Source organism: Lathyrus oleraceus, chromosome 3 (genome assembly GCF_024323335.1).
Source record: "Lathyrus oleraceus cultivar Zhongwan6 chromosome 3, CAAS_Psat_ZW6_1.0, whole genome shotgun sequence".
NCBI lineage: Eukaryota > Viridiplantae > Streptophyta > Magnoliopsida > Fabales > Fabaceae > Lathyrus > Lathyrus oleraceus.
Genome location: NC_066581.1, coordinates 187567149 through 187587228, shown reverse-complemented (window position 1 = coordinate 187587228; position 20080 = coordinate 187567149). Strand labels below are relative to the sequence as shown.

General features: G+C 36.1%; 1 protein-coding gene across 3 annotated transcripts; it reads left to right on the top strand.

Annotated features, from left to right (window-relative positions):
- The first annotated feature begins 5253 nt into the window (after positions 1-5253).
- Positions 5254-17906, top strand: LOC127126159 (mitochondrial Rho GTPase 2). 3 transcript variants are annotated; one of them, XM_051055037.1, is made up of 14 exons: positions 5255-5515; positions 5911-6043; positions 6929-7078; positions 7690-7866; positions 7982-8233; positions 8935-9003; positions 9146-9201; positions 15662-15743; positions 15820-16031; positions 16176-16245; positions 16446-16558; positions 17041-17191; positions 17300-17486; positions 17672-17906. In XM_051055037.1, the coding sequence occupies exons 1-14, from the start codon at positions 5316-5318 to the stop codon at positions 17743-17745; spliced, it is 1926 nt and encodes a 641-aa protein (XP_050910994.1). In that variant the 5' UTR covers positions 5255-5315; the 3' UTR covers positions 17746-17906. The 3 variants fall into 3 exon arrangements, with proteins under 3 accessions (XP_050910996.1, XP_050910995.1, XP_050910994.1); XM_051055039.1 differs by lacking the exons at positions 17300-17486; positions 17672-17906 and having other exon boundaries at positions 5254-5515; positions 17046-17192; XM_051055038.1 differs by lacking the exons at positions 17041-17191; positions 17300-17486; positions 17672-17906 and adding an exon at positions 16888-16909 and having other exon boundaries at positions 5254-5515.
- Positions 17907-20080: the final 2174 nt, after the last annotated feature.

The following is a 20080-nucleotide window of genomic DNA, read 5'->3' as shown; positions in this document are numbered from 1 at the left end:
CTCACCGATCAAGTCCAGATACGGCTACCAAGCCCACTAGTCCCACTCATTTGAGACCTAGTGACTCACTCACTAATTCCTCACCATGGGAATTAGCTACCACCCCAAGGGCCATGCTATGCACGCTAATTCACCTAGCATGCAAACATCAACAACAGTCCATAATGACTAACTCACTAATTCCTCACCATGGAAATTAGCTACCACCATAAAGGCCACAATATGCATGCTAAATCACCTAGCAATGCAAAATCATCAACAATAATCCACAATGGACATATGCTCACACTCTAAGCCATAAACAGTCCATTCACAATTGCATACATACATTATACATTCACAGCATTATGCATACCATCATACATTCATCAACACACGTATCAAAACATCATATCATATCAAATAATTAATCACAGTATTAGCACACTCCACTAATACCTATACTGCTCAAAACAGCGGGAATTAATCCCTATTACATCATACGCCCATATAGGCCAAACACCAATTATGCACACATTATTCAAATATTAATTTTTCCAATTTCCAACAGTGTTAACCGGTTAACGCCCTGGGTTAACCGGTTAACGCAACACATAACACGCTTTCTGGCAAAACTCAACAGTGTTAACCGGTTAACGCCCTGGGTTAACCGGTTAACGCAGACAGAACAGCAATATTTTCACAACTCACAACAGTGTTAACCGGTTAACGCCCTAGGTTAACCGGTTAACGCAAGCAAAACAGCAATACCTCACAATTCCTAACAGTGTTAACCGGTTAACACCCTGGGTTAACCGGTTAACGCAAGACAGAAAGCTGTTCCTGCGCTAACACGAAGCAGAATGCAGAATTCTCCGCATTTTCCGCCGTTGGAGGACTTCCGGACCTCCGATTCCGATTCCGTAAAAAGCTATACGTTCGGGAAATCACAACTCACACAAATACAGATTCAATTACAGCTTTAACACAACTTATCCAACATAATTTTTCAGCATTCAACATCCCAATTAGGGTCAATTCAACGGTTTATCACTACCCATTACATGTTAACCCATAATACCCATTAAACGACGATAAACCCCCCTTACCTGAGTTAATCCGGCAATCCTTTAGCCTCAAGCTCTTCTCTTCTCCAACCTTCTTCCTCTTGCTCTGCCTCTTTGCCCTTTTCCTCTTTTTGAGCCGCTTCTCTGTTTTCACGTGAAAACTCTTTTTACCAAAATGGAACTCTTTTTCCTTATTTCCAACTTATATATTTTCCAATAATTATTATTCCAATAATAATAATAATAATAATCCAATAATTCCAATTATTTAATTAAATTAATAAATATAATATTAACTTAAATTAAATAATTATCTTATTTTTATCGGGGTGTTACAAGCCCTCTTCCTCTTCCCCCCACCTGTGTTGTTTTCAGCGTGTGTGTGTGATGTCTGTTTGTTTTAGCAACCTTTTCTTTCTTTAGAGCGTGGATCCCGTCAAGTACGACGGACGTGAGGGGTGCTAATATCTTCCCCTTGCGTAACCGACTCCCGATCCCATCTCTTTGGTCGCGAGACCATGCTTTTCCCAGGTTTACTTCGAGCGTTTCCTTTCCCTCTTTTGGGATAAATAACGCACGGTGGCGGCTCTGTGTTGTTTTTGTTTCAGCCCGCCGGTTGTTTTTCGCGGATGCGACACATGGAAAGGAATTTGAAAATAGAAGATTTGTTTAATTTTTCCCCTCAGAAGGTATTGATCATGAGTTCTCCTCTTCTATCACCCCTCAGCAAAACGGGGCTGTTGTACGCAAGAACAGAACTCTACAAGAGTCAGCTAGAGTCATGCTTCATGCCAAGCATCTACCCTATCATTTTTGGGCTGAAGCAATGAATATTTCCTGCTATATTCATAATAGAGTCACTCTAAGAATCGGTACCCCGACTACTCTTTATGAATTATGGAAAGGAAGGAAGCCCATTGTCAAATACTTTCACGTGTTTGGAAGCAAATGCTACATCCTAGCTGACCGTGAACAAATAAGAAAGATGGATCCCAAGAGTGATGAAGGTATATTTTTGGGATACTCTACAAACAACAAAGCCTATAGAGTTTTTAATTCCAGAACCAAAGTTATGATGGAATCCATCAATGTGGTAGTGGGTGACAACCTCTCAAAAAAAGGGACTGGTGTTGAGGAAGATGTTAAGACGTCATCTTAACAGATTAACTCACCTGAAAATGAGGAAGTTATTGAATTAGACAGTGAATTAGGAGGCAATGACCAGCCAACCCCCAAGTCAACAAAGGTCCCTCCATCAGAATTCGGAAAGATCATCCAATAGATCTCATTATTAGAAACCTTAATGAAGGGGTCACCACTAGATCTAGATATATGATCTCAAATGCTTGTTTTGTTTCTAAGTTTGAACCAAAATATATGAAGGAAGCCTTGACTGATGAATTTTAGATCAATGCAATGCAAGAGGAATTAGGTCAGTTTATAAGAAATGAAGTATGAGACTTAGTTCCTAGACCTAAAGGAATGAATGTTATTGGCACAAAGTGGATCTACAAGAACAAATTTGATGAAAAAGGGATTGTAACTAGAAACAAAGACAGACTTGTTGCTCAAGGATACATTCGAATTGAAGGGGTCGATTTTGATGAAACATTTGCCCATGTTGCTCGCCTTGAGTCAATAAGACTTCTGTTAGGAGTGGATTGTTTACTTAAATTCAAACTATTTCAAATGGATGTGAAAAGTGCTTATTTAAACGGGTACTTGAATGAATAAGTCTATGTTGAACAACCCAAGGGGTTCATAGATCCCAACTTTCTAGATCATGTTTATAGATTAAGGAAAGCTCTTTATGGATTAAAGCAAGCATGCATGGCTTGGTATGAAAGGCTCACTGAGTACCTTGTTAACAATCGATACAGGAAAGGAGGAACAGACAAAACACTGTTTGTTAAAGAAAAGCATGGTAAACTCATGATAACTTAAATATATGTTGATGGCATTGTGTTTGGAGGGATGTGATGTAGAACCAGATGGTACAACATTTTGTCAGGCAGATGCAATCTGAGTCTAAAACGAGTCTTGTTGGTGAACTGACATACTTTCTTGGGCTCTAAGTCAAACAAATGGATGACATTATCTTCATCTCTCAAAGCAAGTATGCCAAGAATATAGTGAAAAAGTTTGGCATGGAAAATGCTAGCCATAAAAGGACACCTGCACCAACTTATTTGAAATTATCCAAAAATGAAAAAGGTGTAAATGTGGATCAAAGTCTGTACAGGAGTATGGTTGGTAGTATGTTTTACCTCACAGCTAGAGGACTTGACATTACATTTGCTGTAGGAGTTTATGATAAATATCAATTTGAACCCAAAATGAGTCATATTACTCAAGTGAAAAGGAACATGAAGTCTATCAATGGAACTAGTGAATATGGAATGTTGTATTCTCACAATACGAACTCCTTGCTTATAGGATATCGTGATGCAGATTGTACAGGAAGTGATGATGATAGAAAAAGTACTTCTGGAGGATGTTTATTTTTGTGAAATAATCTCATACCTTGGTTCAGTAAGAAGAAAAACAATGTGTCCTTATCTACATTTGAGGATGAATATATTGTTGCAGGAAGTAGTTGCTCTCAATTAATTTGGATGAAACAAATGCTTGAAGAATACAATGTCCAACAAGATGTCAAGACATCGTACTATGATAATCTAACTGCCATTAAAATTTCTAAGAACCATATTCAACACAACAGAACTAAGCACATTGATATCCGTCATCACTTCATTAGGGATCTAGTGGAAGACAAAATTGTCACTCTTGAGCATGTAACTACTGAGAAGCAACTGAAAGATATTTTTACTAAAGCTTTAGATGCAAATCAGTTTAAAAAATTAAGGGGCGAATTAGACATTTGCATGCTTGAAGAATTATTACAATTACTAAAATGGAGATATGGAAATCAAATTTTCTCTTCCCCCACTTAAGTGTGCATAAAACTCAAGGACTATCATTACAACGCTTTCTTATTTTCCCAATACTACACCCTAGCCACTCTCACGCTACCTTCTTCATTCTCTCTCTCAAACTTGTTCTCAGACAATTTCATCTCTCTATCTCCTCTCTACCTAAAATCTCCAAAATGTCACAACCTTCTGTCTCCACTCCAAACAAACACTCTAATGAGCAATCAAACCCTAAAAATATTGGCACTGAGATATACCTCTCTGATTTCATTACTGATGTTGTCCCCCTCTCGATCGTCCCTGTTCATGCAACTCCTATGAGAAAGGCTAGAACTTTATCTTCAAGGAAAGACAAGCCTAATAAAGTAAGTACCTCTTCCACTCCCTCCATAACTACTAGAAATATGAATGATCCTGAACCCCCTACTGTAGTGAAGAAACCTCAGTCCATGACTAGTCTGTATCTTGATCCCATCAACATTGAACCTAATGTTGATGTGTCTAAAGATTGTCCCGCTGTGACAAATGTTATGGAAAATATTGAAGCTTCTGAAACCAGCAATAGACCTAGATCTATAAGTACCTTGAGTAAATTTAGCATGATCGTTGCTGACAAAGACGATGTTGATAAGAATATTCGTGTGTTGATCTCTCAAGTGTTGGGGATTGACCCCAAGATAAATGTTGTACCAGATGTATCCACATCATTGGTCCAACCTGATAACCATCCTGAGAATCCTAGAGATAAACCTGAAGTGCATGCACCTACTCTGTCTCCTTAGAAATCACAAGAAAGGTTTGGAGATATGACTAATGGGTTGGGTAACAAAGATAAAAACCCTGTTGATCAACTCACTAACATTGTTAATGTTGAGGAACTAGACTCTGATGATGTTCCCATTGGGCAAAAGATGATCCATCAAGTAAATTAGATCAGTTGCTAGCTCGGTTCCCGGTTCAACCGATCCGACCGACCGATCCGATCCGGTTTTTACAAAATTTTCTTGTTAATATTTATGGTGTAATATACTATGGAAAAAGAGTGTTAATATAACATAACTCTTATTTTAAACCGGTGTAATTAAAATTTGTAATTTGTTTTTGAATTTTAACAAATAAAAGAGCATATACTGTAATTGTTTTGTAATGACTTATTTAACAAATTGAAAAAAGTTTGACAAAGATACGGAGGGAGAGATTAATATGCAGTTAATGCTTAATTATATTAAATTCTATATATAAACACCATTTTAAATTATATTAAATTCTATATATAAACACCATTTTAAATTATTGACGTTTTTTTCTTCGTCTTGTATCTCGCATCGCAGTATCAATGACAAAGACCAGAACCGATCGAAGTGGAGTCCGAGTCGTCGTCGCCGGTGACCGAGGCACCGGTAAATCAAGCCTGATAGCTGCTATAGCGTCGGACTCATTCCCCGAGACCGTTCTTCCCGTGCTTCCGCCCACTCTCTTGCCCGCCGATTTTTTCCCCGACTACGTCCCCCTCACCGTAATCGATACATCCTATAGGTAATAAATTTGCATAATTAATTGCATTTATTAAATTTATTGAAATTTTTTGGAAGTAATCACTTTCCACTTTTATCATTTAGCTTATTAATTACAGTTAACACCTGTATTTAATTGATTAATTACAGTTTGATTCACTCAATTTTTTATACTACCTAAAATGTGTATTGTATTGGATTTTCATCACTAGAATTCGTTCAGGTTTATGCTGTTTTTTATTTTGTTTTTGTATTATGATTGTTGATGGTTCGATTTGAAATGTTTGATTAGAGTTTAATCATTGTTTAATATTGCGGCTTGGTGTGTTGAGAATTAAGTTTTGTTTCTAATAAGTCACGGCATTGAATCCGCATTATACTTAGAATAAACTCGCGTTGTCGCTGTTCTGTCAATAGATTGGAGAAACAAAACAAGCTTAATGAAGAATTGAAAGGTGCTGATGTCGTGGTTTTAACATATGCTTGCAATGATTCTCAGTCCTTTTCGCGATTGATTTCTTACTGGTTTCGGGAACTGCAGAAGTTAGAGGTTGGTGTGTTCTTATGTATTTTGATGACTCGATAGAAAAATGCTAGTATGCTCTTTCTATTATTAGGTGAATGTTATGTCGTCCCACTAAATTATATGGTAGAATACCAGAAATTTACGGAACAATATAGATAGTTATATCACTGAACATATAAATTACAACAATACTTCAATACACTTTGTGTAGAGTATTTTTTGTGGGAAGTACATAGTACTAATCTTACATAAAGTTGGAATTCAAGTTCGAGTAGTTAGTTTCACATTGGTTAGGAATGAGTTAGCTGAAGAATAGTATGTCTTCATATAACTAATGTCTTCATATAACTAATGTCTTCATATAACTAATGTCTTCATATAACTAATGTCTTCATATAACTAATGTCTTAGGGTTTTGGGTGGAGAGGCCGTGTCTTGCTCTTTTGGCTGTTCTGTTTATTAGTGTGTTGTTGCTTGTGGTTCTCGTCAAACTCCCCAACTTATAAATTACCAACCCTACTGTCACATATACTAATAAAGAACTGTCTGACATCTATCTATTCTAAAAGGTCTTCCCTAATGACGGAATTTCACACCTCTGTCTTCTACCATTTCTTTTCCGAAATTTATGCCGAGTACAAGATCTTTACTAGCTATTTTCTAATCTTAACGGCCATCAAACATTTTCTCCCACTGTTATGCCGCTTAGTGTACACCTTTCCAAATTGGTGGCCTGGCTGGCTTGCAGACCAATAGATCAATATCTCGGATCCTATTACATACTCTCTCTTCAGTATAAACTGCATGAGATTTAACTAATTACTAATGATAAATAAACCAAAAATTGTATATTGCTATGTCTTTCGTTTTGATGAGGCAAGAAAATATATTATCTATTTTGTGATACAGGTGACAGTACCTATAATTGTGGTTGGTTGTAAGCTTGACTTGCGAGACGAAAGTCAACAAGTAAGCTTAGAACGTCTTTTGGAACAGCTTCTACAAGAGTTCAAGAATGTTGCCACCTGCATTGAATGCTCAGCAGCAACACTATACCAGGTATATTGCATTCCCATATTATCTTTTCACGAAGTGATATATATATATATATATATATATATATATATATATATATATATATATATATATATATATATATATATATATATATATATATATATATATATATATATATATATATATATATATATATATATATATATATATATATATATATATATATTTTTTTTTTTTTTTTTCTTTTTCTTCATACAAGATGGAAATCTATAAGTCTATCTTTTTGTTTTCTTGATTAAATACCAATGAATCCTATAAAGATTTCAACGACATTCATTAAAGCAATATCTTACAAGTTAATGAAGTTTCCTATGTGATTCCCTATTCTAAAATACAATCCCGTGCTTTATTGAAGGCCAAATGACCTTTAATCATCAAATACAAGAACTTCAAAAGATCCCAAAACAGCTAAATAGGTCCCCTTTCTTCTTTACAAGTAAGTCAAGTGTGAAGTAAGAAGTGCGCATCTCTTCAGTATTGCAACTGTTGAGTTGTATATAAGGAAGGACATCATCTTCATAATACTATTTCCATATTTGACTTCAAATTTGCAGTTAAGTGTCTGAAATGTAGTGTTCATTTTACATTTTTAGGTCCCTGAAGTTTTTTATTTTGCTCAAAAAGCTGTACTACACCCCGTTGATCCATTGTTTGATCATGAAAATCAAGCTTTAACAGATCAATGTGTTAGGGCGTTGAGAAGAATATTTGTTCTTTGTGATCGTGACATGGATGATGCCCTTAATGATGCAGAACTAAATGATTTTCAGGTTTTTGATAGATTTAGAATTTTACTTTTTTGTTTTTCGTTTTATTTCACATACTCCGAGAATACAGTGTTTTCACTTGTGGTCCCTTTATTTAAAACTTTCATTACATCTATAGGTTAGATGTTTCAATGCACCATTGCAGTCGTCGGAAATAGAAGATGTCAAAACAGTTGTACAGCAGAAGGTACCGGAAGGAATCAACTCAAACGGTCTTACTTTTCCAGGATTTATGTTTATACACAGTATGTTCTTAAGAAAAGGGCATCCGGAGACATTATGGGCCGTGTTAAGAGACTTTGGATATGATAATGATTTAAAACTCAAGGATGAATTCCTTCCTGTTCCAGCTAAGATTGCTCCTGATCAGGTTATACTCAGTTATATTATTGTGGAAATTTCATCATTCTCTTCCTGTCCGGGTTAATGGAAAAGGTTGTTGAAGTAGTAATACTTTCATTTAAATAAATAATTTTCACTATTGGTGTCAACAAGAACCGAAAATGTGTGACATTGAATTAGAAAGACTAAAATGTTATGCTGGTTATGCATGTTAATTGTACTAATACCTATTTACTAATAGGTGTTTTCAAGGTTGATGATTGCCTAAAACCAAGTGTACTTGGGGTTTTGCAAATATTTGCCGTGTACTTAAATTCTTTGGTCTATGATTGGTGATTTGAAAAAATCAAGTATATAGTGTATATTCATTTTAGAAATGACTCTTTACATGTTTTGTGGTTAGTGACTAGGTATTTCCTTATCTGTTGTCATTTTTTGTACAAATATGGCAATTTGGATTGCAATCAGTGTATTATTGATGTTGACATATTATACGTATATTCTTGTTGCTAATTATTACTGAGATAGGGAGAAAAGTGCAGAAATTTGGTGTTACTGCTTTTATGATGCCATCTTGTTAAGTCAAATGATGATTTTAATTTTTAAAAGCAGCACACCAGAGACTGCATTTTTTACCAAAAAGTATTTTCCAAAATTTTGGTCTACAAGTCATTATAAATGTAGTTATTTTACACTTCCTATTCAACTTTCATTGACATAATTTTACAGAGTGTGGAGCTGACGGGTGAAGCTGTAGAGTTTCTAAATGGCATATTTCGACTATTGGATACCGATAAAGTATGTGCTAATGATTTTTACTATCACTTCCTTAACCATACTATGCACTTCAATACCATCTTCCACGTTCTTTTTTTAGATGATATTCCTCATCTAAAATGCATTTATCTGATGTGTTTCTTTGAACGTTGATATTCTATAGGATCGAGCCCTGAGACCTGCTGAAGTGGACAAGCTATTTTGTACTGCTCCAAAAAGGTCTGAACTTGCAACCCCTCCAAAAAAACACTTTTATGCATATAAAAAAAAGGAAAATTTGCCTTTTGATTGTTTTGGAAACACCCTCTCCACTTATGACAATAAGGCTGGATATATCCACCCTCTCTAGACCCCACTTGGTGAGAGCCTCATGCACTGGGTTGCCCTTGAAATAAATGATTAGGGATGATAGTTTCTTAAAAACAAACTGTAGCTATTATTGGACTGTTATACTACCAGACTTATATCTATTAAGAAGCTTGGAAATCTTATTATGACTGTTTGGTTCAAAAAGTGATTTATTGGAGTCATCACTAGGAGTTTGGAATATGTGTGTATATTAGGATGCATCTTCTAGGTTGAATAAGGAATTCGTTACTCAATTAGCCCATTGGTTTAACAAATTTAGTTATTGACGTAGTTGAATTTGTTGTAAAAGATGAAGATAACCTAAAAGGGAAAAACGCTCGTGGAATTCTCCTCAATTGCTAGAGAGGACTTGGTGGCAAGAATTGATGCAGGGGACAATGGTGGCACCCACTTCTTTACCTAGGTGTTAGGCATGAGGGGCAGCGAGAAAAGTGGATAGGGAAGTAGACCGTATGTTGTTTCAACAACCTTGAATGCTATGAGTAACATGTTGGATCAAGGCTTATTCAAGGCTTGGGGCACTGGGAAGTTGCCTTGTCATGAATTTCTTCAGAGGAAGAAGGAAGGGAGATGTTTCAAGTGTGGGTGACTGTTTAGTTCTGAGCCTAGATGTCCAAAAACAGAGGGGCAGGTCAGGATCCTTGCTCAGGATGAACAATCCAGAGAGGCTGTTGATCTGCTACATTTGGAAGGGAAACATGCATGCTAGGGATATGATCATGAGGAAGCCTTGCAAAATGGGAGTCCTCAGTTCTCACATTGAGGGCGAGGTGGAATTTAAAGGGGAGTGTATTATTAGGATGTATCTTCTAGGTTGAAATAAAGACATCTATTAATCTATTAGTCCATTAGTTAATTTAGTTGGTTTGGTAGTTGCATTTGTTGTAAAATACAGAGGCATTCTTCATAAAAGGCGCTTGTAGAACTCTTGGTGGAAACTGATCTCTTAGTTGTAAGGGTTACCACCTAATAAAGTTGTCGAGAACCTTGTGAGTCAGAACAATAACTTCACATATTCTTTCTTCTTCTTGCTTTTTTATTTTCTTGCTATTTCCGTTCTCTGTATTTCTTTCTTTCCTCTACAATCCCCTAGGCTCCCATCTCAGGAGCCTAACCGTTTGAAGGAATGTTCTTAATTCTTTTCTCGACAAGTCTCTGTTTCTGTAGAACTAAAACAGAATATCATTCTACATATCAGCCTGACAAGCATCAGATTATCCTACTGCATTATGAGAGCCCACAAAACAATATTTTTTCAAAAGCATGATACAAAATGTTACTGATAAAACTAAAATACTGATAGATACTGACACTGAGGAAGAAATTTGGTAATAGGAATACTTAACTGATAATAATTCTGGAATACCTAACTGATAATAATTCTGGTAAATGATTCAAAACCAAAATATGACACTTACACAACTTACAATAGTTATAGGAAAATAGTGCAGAATATCAAGAAACACGCAAATAATAATAATAATAATGATAATAATAATAATAATAATAATAATAATAATAATAATAATAATAATAATAATAATAATAATAATAATTGTTACTCTAATGATACTAACTGCTGCTCCTAGACTCTGTAACTGCTACAACTGCTACAGATAACATTTATAATGGCGGCTCCTATACATCATTTAACATGCTTTATTTGTACGCTTCCTCTTATAAATATTCTTTTTAAGAGATCTAACAAAACTCCCCCTTAAAAGAGACACCTTGTCCTCTAGGTGAAATAAAGGAAATTGCTCCTTGATGACTTCCATAGATTCCCATGTAGCTTCAAGTTCTGGTAGGTCCTACCATTGAATAAGCACTTCAGCTGATCCATTAGCATTATTCCGGACAGCCCTTTCTGCAGCAGTGATACTTGGAGTTCCAGATCCTCAAAAGCATTGGAGGAAGAGGTTGTAGATTGCTTGTTGGAGCTAGGGCTTTTTTAAGTAAGGAAACATGGAAAACTAGATGGATTTTGCTCTCCGGTGGTAAATCCAATTCGGTTGTAGATTGCTTGTTGGAGCTAGGGCTTTTTTAAGTAAGGAAACATGGAAAACTGGATGAATTTTGCTCTCTGGTGGTAAATCCAATTCAATTGTCACAGGTCCTATTTGTTTGATTAGTTGATCAGGCTCATAGAACCTAGGACTCAGTTTCTCATTCCTCTTTTTAGCAAGAGACTTTAGTATGTAAGGTTGCAGCTTAAGATAAACCCAATCACCGGTAGAGAGTAACAGGTCTTCTAGATTAATCTGCATAAGCTTTCATGTGAACTTGGACTTTCACTAGATTAGACTTGAGCTCATGTAACATTTGATTCCTCTCGAGTTAACACATTAACTTCTTCTACCACTGAAGGAATGGTAGAGCCTTTGAGTAAATGGTTAGAGTCTCAGCCAGAGAGCTTTGAAAGGAGTCAATTTGAAGGAACTATAATAGTTGGTGTTGAACCAAAATTCAGCCCACCATAACCACTTTGTCCACTGCTTCGACTGAGTCCCGGTGATACACTTCAGATGGGTTTTCAAACACCTGTTTACTACTTCGGTTTGGTATTAGTATGGAGATGATATGCAAAACTGAATTTCAACTTGGTACCAGCCATTTTAAACAACTCAAACCGTAAATGGTTGAGAAATATTTTATCCCTATTTGACACAATGGTTGATGGAAAACCATGTAAGTTAACCACGTCTTTGATGAAATTTTCAGCAACATCCTTGTAAGACGGTCTACTACCACCAAAATCACATTTTTGCCATGTGCAAGTCTTTAATGATTTCTTGTAATTTTTTTATTACTTTGAATTTGGTCTCCCACTCCTCTAATTCGCAATCTGGACTAGACCATGGATAGAGCTGCATAACTCATTCTCCTAGAGAGTGCATTAGCCACTCTGATTTGTTGCTCGGGCTTGTATTGAATTTCAAAACCAATCCCATCAACTTAGAAGTCCACTTGAATCGTTCCTCCCCTAGAACTTTTTGGTCACTGAAATTTGAGGCTCTTTTGGTTAGTAAGGATGATGAAATGCCTACCTATTAGGTAATGTCTCCATTTTTGAACAACTATCACAATGGCCTTTAATTCTCTCGTACATTGACTTGGATTGTGCTCTATCTGATAAAGTTTGACTATGAAAAACCACTGGTCGACCTTCTTGCAATAAACAACCCCTAATCCTTTGTTGGAAGCATCAGTTTCTATGGTGAAGAATTTGGAGAAATCTGGAACTGTTTGTATGGGTAATTCAATCATCATTTTCTTCAATTGCTCAAAAGTGGTCTGGGCTATTAGAGTAGCTAAGCAATTAGGCTAAGTGAATATATGAACTATGCTCATTCCCATTGTAACTAACTGTGCTGAGTCAGTGTTTCTCACGGTGCTTCCTCACGTTGTTCGTTGTGTTCACTCTCATCAGATCTGGGATGAGATTCACAATTATGTCTTCGTTCACACCAACTCGAAATCCCGCCAATTGCGATCTGAGCTGAAATCCATCGCCAAAAGAGAGAGATCTATTTCTAAATATTTTGCCAGGGTTCAACAAATTGTAGATATTCTGGAATCGGTTGATGATCCGATTTCGCATCGTGATCAACTTGAAGCATCCTTGATGGGTTACCTGATGAGTATAATGCCGTTGCCTCAATCATTCAGTATCGTACAACTCTGTTTCCTATAATTGAGGCTGAATCAATGCTTCTTGCTCATGAAGCTAAATTGGACAAATCTAGGAAGAATGTCCTCACTGAACATCTCTCTATCAATGTAGCACAAGCGGCACCTGCCACTCCCCCAGTCTGCAAATCAGGTTCATCCTGATTCTTCTAACATGTTGCAGCTTAATTCTATGCCTAATTTTAGTGATAGTCGTGGTGGTCGCTCCTTTAATCGTGGCAGAGGTGGTAGATTTGGAGGCAAATTCAAAGTGCAATCCCAAATTTGCTTCAAATTGGCCATGATGCTACTAGCATATGCTATCATAAACTCTCATCTATGATGCCTCCCATGATGCCTTCCTTATGGAACTAATCTTCTCAGAGGCCAATACCTGCATGGAATCAGTGGACTAATTCAAGCAACACTTAGTACATGCCTTCTGCCAGTCACAACCAGTGCTTGCTCCTCAACCATTGTCAACCACTGGTCAGAATCAGTGGCTACCTCCTGCTCTCAGAGGTCCTCCTCCTGGTTTTACTCCAAGGCTTGCCTATCAACTTCAAGCTCACCTCACTGGAACAGGTTTTGAGATTCCTATTGAAGTCTCTCAACATACACAATCCTGGTACCCTGACACAGGTGCCACTCTTCATGTCACTAATAATGTTGATTATCTGTCTGAAAGTACTGCTCTCCCTGGCACTGATCAAGTTCTCCTTGGCAATGGTCAAGGTCTGCCCATCACATCTATTGGCACTGCCTATCTTTCTTCTCCTCACACATCACACACTTCTTCACACGCAAGAATCTATTACTTGTTCCTGCCATTACCAAGAATCTAACTTCTGTCAGTCAGTTTGCAAGGGATAACAAGGTCTTTTTTGAATTCCATGTTGACAAGTGCTTTGTTAAAACACATGCCAACTCTGAAGTAGTGCTCCAAGGTATCCTTAATAAAGGTGGTTTATATACCTTTGATTCTTTCCAACTCATTCCAAGATCATCCATCTCCATCAAGAAAGTAGTATTAAAGGAAATAATAAAACCGGAAATAAAATATTTTCCAACACATTTCATAATAAAATCTAGTCATAAGAAATAAGCTTAGATGTTACATCTTCAAACACTATCGGATCAGTCCTTACCGCAGTTGAAGTCCTAACTAAAGGTGTAGAGCCTCCGAAACCAAACTGAAACAATAGTAGGCCAGTGGTAACCACAGTCGGAGCCTCAATTAGCAGTAGGTTTTACATCTTCAAACAAAACGAATGAGAAAGACTTGAGCACCATAAAGCAGAAGCTACCAAAGTTAAACCATCAAGAGTTGATGGTAAAAGATGAGCTTTAACCACTCGAGAGAGAAGCAAGAGTATCAAAGCTTAACCATTAAGTTAAAACCATAGCTAAAGGATTAACTAACCACTTCACAAAATCAAACATGCTTAACGACCACCTAAGACAAGCTAAACCAAGCCAAGTGAGCCTGAACTACGTGCAATCATGAAACACTAAACAACAACAAAGGGACATTCTTGGAGAGTCATAAACAGACCAGGAGTTAGACCACCATGTTGAAAATCAAAAACACAAATAGAACTAATGGACACCGAAAAGAGGCAACTAACGCAACAGTTAGAGGCCAAACACCATCAATTGTTGAACAACAACAAATCAAGGTGTCAAAAACAGAGAGCAGCGATATCCAAAACACTGATGCGCGTAAACGCCAAAGGTAAGAAGGAACCCACTATGCCAAAAGAAAAATAAGGATGCAGAAACTCAAGACCCAATGCCCGATCAAAGCCAGAGCAGAAAGAGGAGATGCGGGCGAACACAATGAGTGAGGTGGCTTCGCTAACGTCGGCAGGTGTGACTGTACGTAAGAACGCGTGACAGAGTGGATGGTGGCGTTGCTTTGGCTTTTGGCAGATCAACAAATTTCACTTGTTTTGAGGGTGGTTTAGTCAGAAAATGTACCTGGAAATTTTTCCGATGGTGGGGAAAATGACTGCGAATGGTGTTGGAGGCCAAAAGTGGAGGAAATCACGCTGGAACAGAGGAAAATGTTTGAAACAAAGACAAAAACTAAAGGAGTTTAATAAATATTAGTAATCACAAACTTTAGGAAACTCGACAGCGGAATAGCAACGGGAAAGATCAGGAAGGGTCAACCTGAATATTTTTGATTATAACTTGAATAAATGGCTCCTAATCATAAATAAATAGAGAAATGTAGAAACAAATTATAATAACATCCTATGTAGCATCGACAGCTCTGAAAAATGGTGTGTCCGTGTCGGACACCGACACCTACACTAACACTTGTAATTACCTTTAATTTATTTATTTTTTAAATTATTATCGAAGTCGTCGTGTCGGTGTCGGTGTCGTATTTGGGGTGTCCGTGCTTCATAGATAACATCAAGTAATATAAAAACCAATCCTAGACAATTTTCAAGTGAAGCCAATCTAACTGCAGTTTGATTTTAATTTTATGGCATTCAAATATGATATTTCAATTGCAAATTATTCAGGCTGTTTCCTTCTTTTTCATTTGTGATAACACTGAAATGATTTACAGTTGTATGTTAGTTCCTCTACTTGATTCATATGTTGGGTACTTGGTTTTGAATTGCAGTCCATGGAATGATGCTCCATATAGCGATGCTGCGGAGAGAACTGATATGGGTTACATATCTCTTAACGGATTTCTATCTCAGGTGGGATAACGTGTACTGTCTTTTAGGCTTCACAGTGAGTTAGTTTTTGATATATTTCTTAAATTTTATGATGCAGTGGGCCTTTATGACATTACTCGATCCACAATGTAGCCTGGCAAATTTGATTTACATTGGATATAGTGGTAATCCTGCTGCAGCACTTCGTGTTACTCGTAGGAGATCAGTTGATCGCAAGAAACAAGCAACAGGAAGGAATGTGTTCCAATGCTACGTTTTTGGTTCTAAAAATGCTGGGAAATCTGCTCTGTTGGATGCATTATTGAGAAGGTGTTCTTCTAAACCAATCACCATAATCATTAGTCAGTGCACCTTTTGCATATATGTTGATCTAATAGCAAATCCAATTTCATCCACTCTTAATGTTTATGTTCATTTTTCTTCAAACCAACACTTACACCACCGATCTTGTAGGCCTTTCTCAAATAGTTATACTCCAACTACAGTTGAGAAGTTTGCTGCAAATGGCATTGACTTAATAGGGGTGAGTATCATGGTGGGAGGACATTATTATTACTCATATGATTTTTTAAATTAAGATTTCTTTCTTTCATGCTCTACATCGATGCCACCTACTCTATTACTAGTAAGTTTAAAAGTCACATTGATGTTGTGGAAGAAGTTAAGTCAATATAATGTGCAGTTTTTATATACTTATAATCCTTCTGTTCACTACTGTTGTAGGGAACTAGGAAAACTCTTGTATTACGGGAGATACCTGAGAGTGAAGTATTGAAAGTTCTTTCAAATCAGGATTATTTGGCAGCATGCGATGTAGCTGTTTTTGTGTATGACAGGTATGGTGCAAATGAGTTTGCGAGTTCTTGCTTTGTTATATTTAAGCTGTAGCAGTGGTTGTTTTTCATTCTTTTTGTTGCTTAAACCAGCATTTTATTTATGGATATGTTAGTTAGTAGGCCTTCTATTGGGCACACTTATGTAAGGCGCATGCCCAATAAAATCGCCCAGCCCTAGCCTAATTTAATCTTATGCTAGTTTAAAGAACGAAGGCAAGACTCAAGGCATCATCATATGACTTGTTTTTAGGCAAGACTATCCTCTCAAAGTTAATTCACGATTATAGAAATATGATTCTTAAGTACTTGTATTGGTATTACTTTACCAGATTCTGAGGGCTCAATTTCATGCCTATTCTATTGAGGTATCATGTGTAATAACTAATAAGTTTCTTTCAGTTGAACTAATCTAGTTCAATTCTTAGTTGAATATTTGCTTACTTTTGGCAAATTGTTCCCTTACTTTTCTGCTTGTTTTCCAGCTCAGATGAATATTCATGGAAGAAATCCAGAGAGCTGCTTGAGAAGGTTGCTGGGCAAGGTGATCTAACTGGTTACAGATTTCCTTGCCTCCTCATTGCTGCTAAGGATGATCTAACTCCATATCCAAGGGCAGTCCAAGATTCAGTCAAGGTATTGCATTTCCTGCCAAGTGCTATCATATTATTGAATAAATTATGCATAATTTCATAGGTGAATTTGTCAGTTGAGAATGTTATCATCTCTTTACTTTTGATATAGGCTACTCAGGAGTTGGGAATAGAGGCACCCATTCATGTAAGTATGAAATTAGGCGATTCAAGTAACGTGTATAATAAAATTGTAAGTGCTGCAGAGCACCCTCATTTGAGCATTCCTGAAACTGAGATTGGGAAGAAAAGAAAGCAATACCACCGAATTGTTCAGAACTCTCTTATTTTTGCTTCAGGTGTTTGTTTCTCTTGACTTTTACCATAGTCAATGCACTATGCATCCGCTACAAATTTGCAAAATATTGATTTTTATGTTGTTCAAGTGTTATTTGTTTTGTTTTTGAAAAATTCAAGTGTTAGATTGTTCATTAGCAAAATGATGTTTTGATTGTTAAAATAGCTTTCTATGTTGAATTTACAGTTGGGACCGCTATTGCAGTTGTTGGTTTGGCAGCATGCCGTGCATATGCAGTGAAGAGGAATTCATCTACTTAGTCATCAAACAACTTAGTTTATGGCAACAGTTATGACATAATTATTGGATTTGTGCTCTGTATTGTATATACATAACCTTGTTGGGAATATGCATAGGAATTACCAATTTCATTTATTCTTTTAGTTGAGTGCAAATAAAATTCAAAATTTGTTGGATATAATTTCAGTATTAGTTGTCATTTTGTATTTTATATTAATGGAGTGATTTGATCTATTTTAAGTGAAAGCACACTAAAATTATAATTGATTAAAATAATAATCAGACATTATGCAATTTGGTGGATCTGATTTACATTTTGATTACTCTTTTGTTATTAATATAACATGTTTAAATTAATTTAGATACATTACATTATGCAATCTTATAGTGCACTTGTAATCTTGACCGAATTATTATATATATTACTTGTAGTATTGAAATCATGGTTCGTTAAATAATAGAGAAATGATACATTTACACTCTACTATACACTTATACCGTAGTAACGGATACATTTACATTCCACCGTAGACTTACACCGTTAAATAATTGGTCATTTTGATTTGGGTGTTAGGTCAACTCAAACAATATACCCTCTCTCTCAGTCAGAATTCAAACAACATCTATACTCTTTCAAAACTCACAACGGCGTCCTGTTCAACGGCGTTCTCTCTGCTCTCTCATCGATTGACAGCGCCCTCTCTTCTCTATCATCGATCAATGCCACTCTCTCTGCTCTCATCAGAGTTTGACATCGAAACTCTCTCTTCTCACTGAATGAAAGAACAACTTCTCTCTTAAGATTAGATGTTCTTCTCATCAACGACGCGTTTCCTTTTTATTTATTTATTTATTTAATCTGTTGTTCAAAGAGGAAAACTGAAAGAGGATTAATATTTAAGATTTATTCTTTTTAGATTAATGTAATAAATTTCTCAATTCGAGGTTGTTTTACTGATTATGTTTTTATTTGGTTTGGTTTTGTTATTAGGTTAAGTGCTTTATTGCTGAAACTATGACATCATAAAGAAATTTAAACGAAACTGAAGTAAATAAAAGACATAAGCTTAAATTTTTATTTGTTTTGTTATTCTAGTTGGATTGTTGCATCTTATTTATTATTGAAATTAATCAAGTTTTTTCATAAATTTAAGGTACGAATAAGGCATAACTGTATCTCGGTGAATTTGAGCAGCATCAATGAAAAATTAACACCAACTCAACGTGTCCACATCGAATGCGTCATATTCAAATGAGCGTTGGATATTTCTAACAACTTTCAATCCCATGTGGTTTAGTATGGGAGTTAGTAAGCAGATGGGACGTACGTAGTACGGGATTTAGGGTTAGGGATAAGATGATTCCCTTTCTCTGACAGACTTATAATCCCCTCCTAACTACACACGAATAACACATGGCAACACAATTCCTCTAAACTCAAATAATGAATATTCACATTAGAAATCATGATCTTCCTTATTAAGCCATAATTATTAGTCAAGTATGTTGTGTCAAAAGTTACAACATCTCCAAAATATTTGTAAGCGGCTCTACTTCTAGCATAAGCCCAAAATACATTCCTCACATGAAAATCATCATCTACATCTATATTATAGAAGAAATTTGTATTTTGTTTCCTCATTTTACTAAAATAATTTATCAAAGTCCTACCATCACATTCTTTTCCAATTGCACGACGCTCTTTGTTAATATAATTCCTCATGTCTTTTTCATAAAAGAGAATATTTTCACATCCTCCTGCATCTTTAACAAGCGATTGAAAAGTCTTGTTGACCCTTACTCTCGCATCATCATTGATTTGGATTGTTCTCCTCACATGTAAGTTCATTTTCTTGTTAGCCTTGAACAATCTTGCTTTTATAGGACTAGTCTCATGAGATTGGTTAGATTCAAATTGTGTATTGTACCACAAACCATCTTCCTTTAATTTAATACAAATCTTGGCAAGAATTTTTTTTGCTCTAGATGGTAGTGTCTTTAATTTGCATGAATTTTTTAAAATATTAGACCCCTCTCTTGATCATGAAAGTATTAGGTAGTTGAGCTCCTCATCATGTTCTTTTTCCGATAATCTAATCCTTCATCCAAACCCCTTTTTCAAAGCATACAATTGATAATATATTTTAACTTCCTCTAGACAAGAAAAATACATCCCAATTGTAGGAACCCAACGTGAATAATCATCATTACAATCACCATCACCGTGATCAACTTCTACATCTTTTACTTAACCACTGCCACATTCTATCAAAATGTTTGAACTGTACATTATGATACAAAAACTGCACAAAATATACCAATGTTATGTATAATATAAACTTATAATAATGTTGG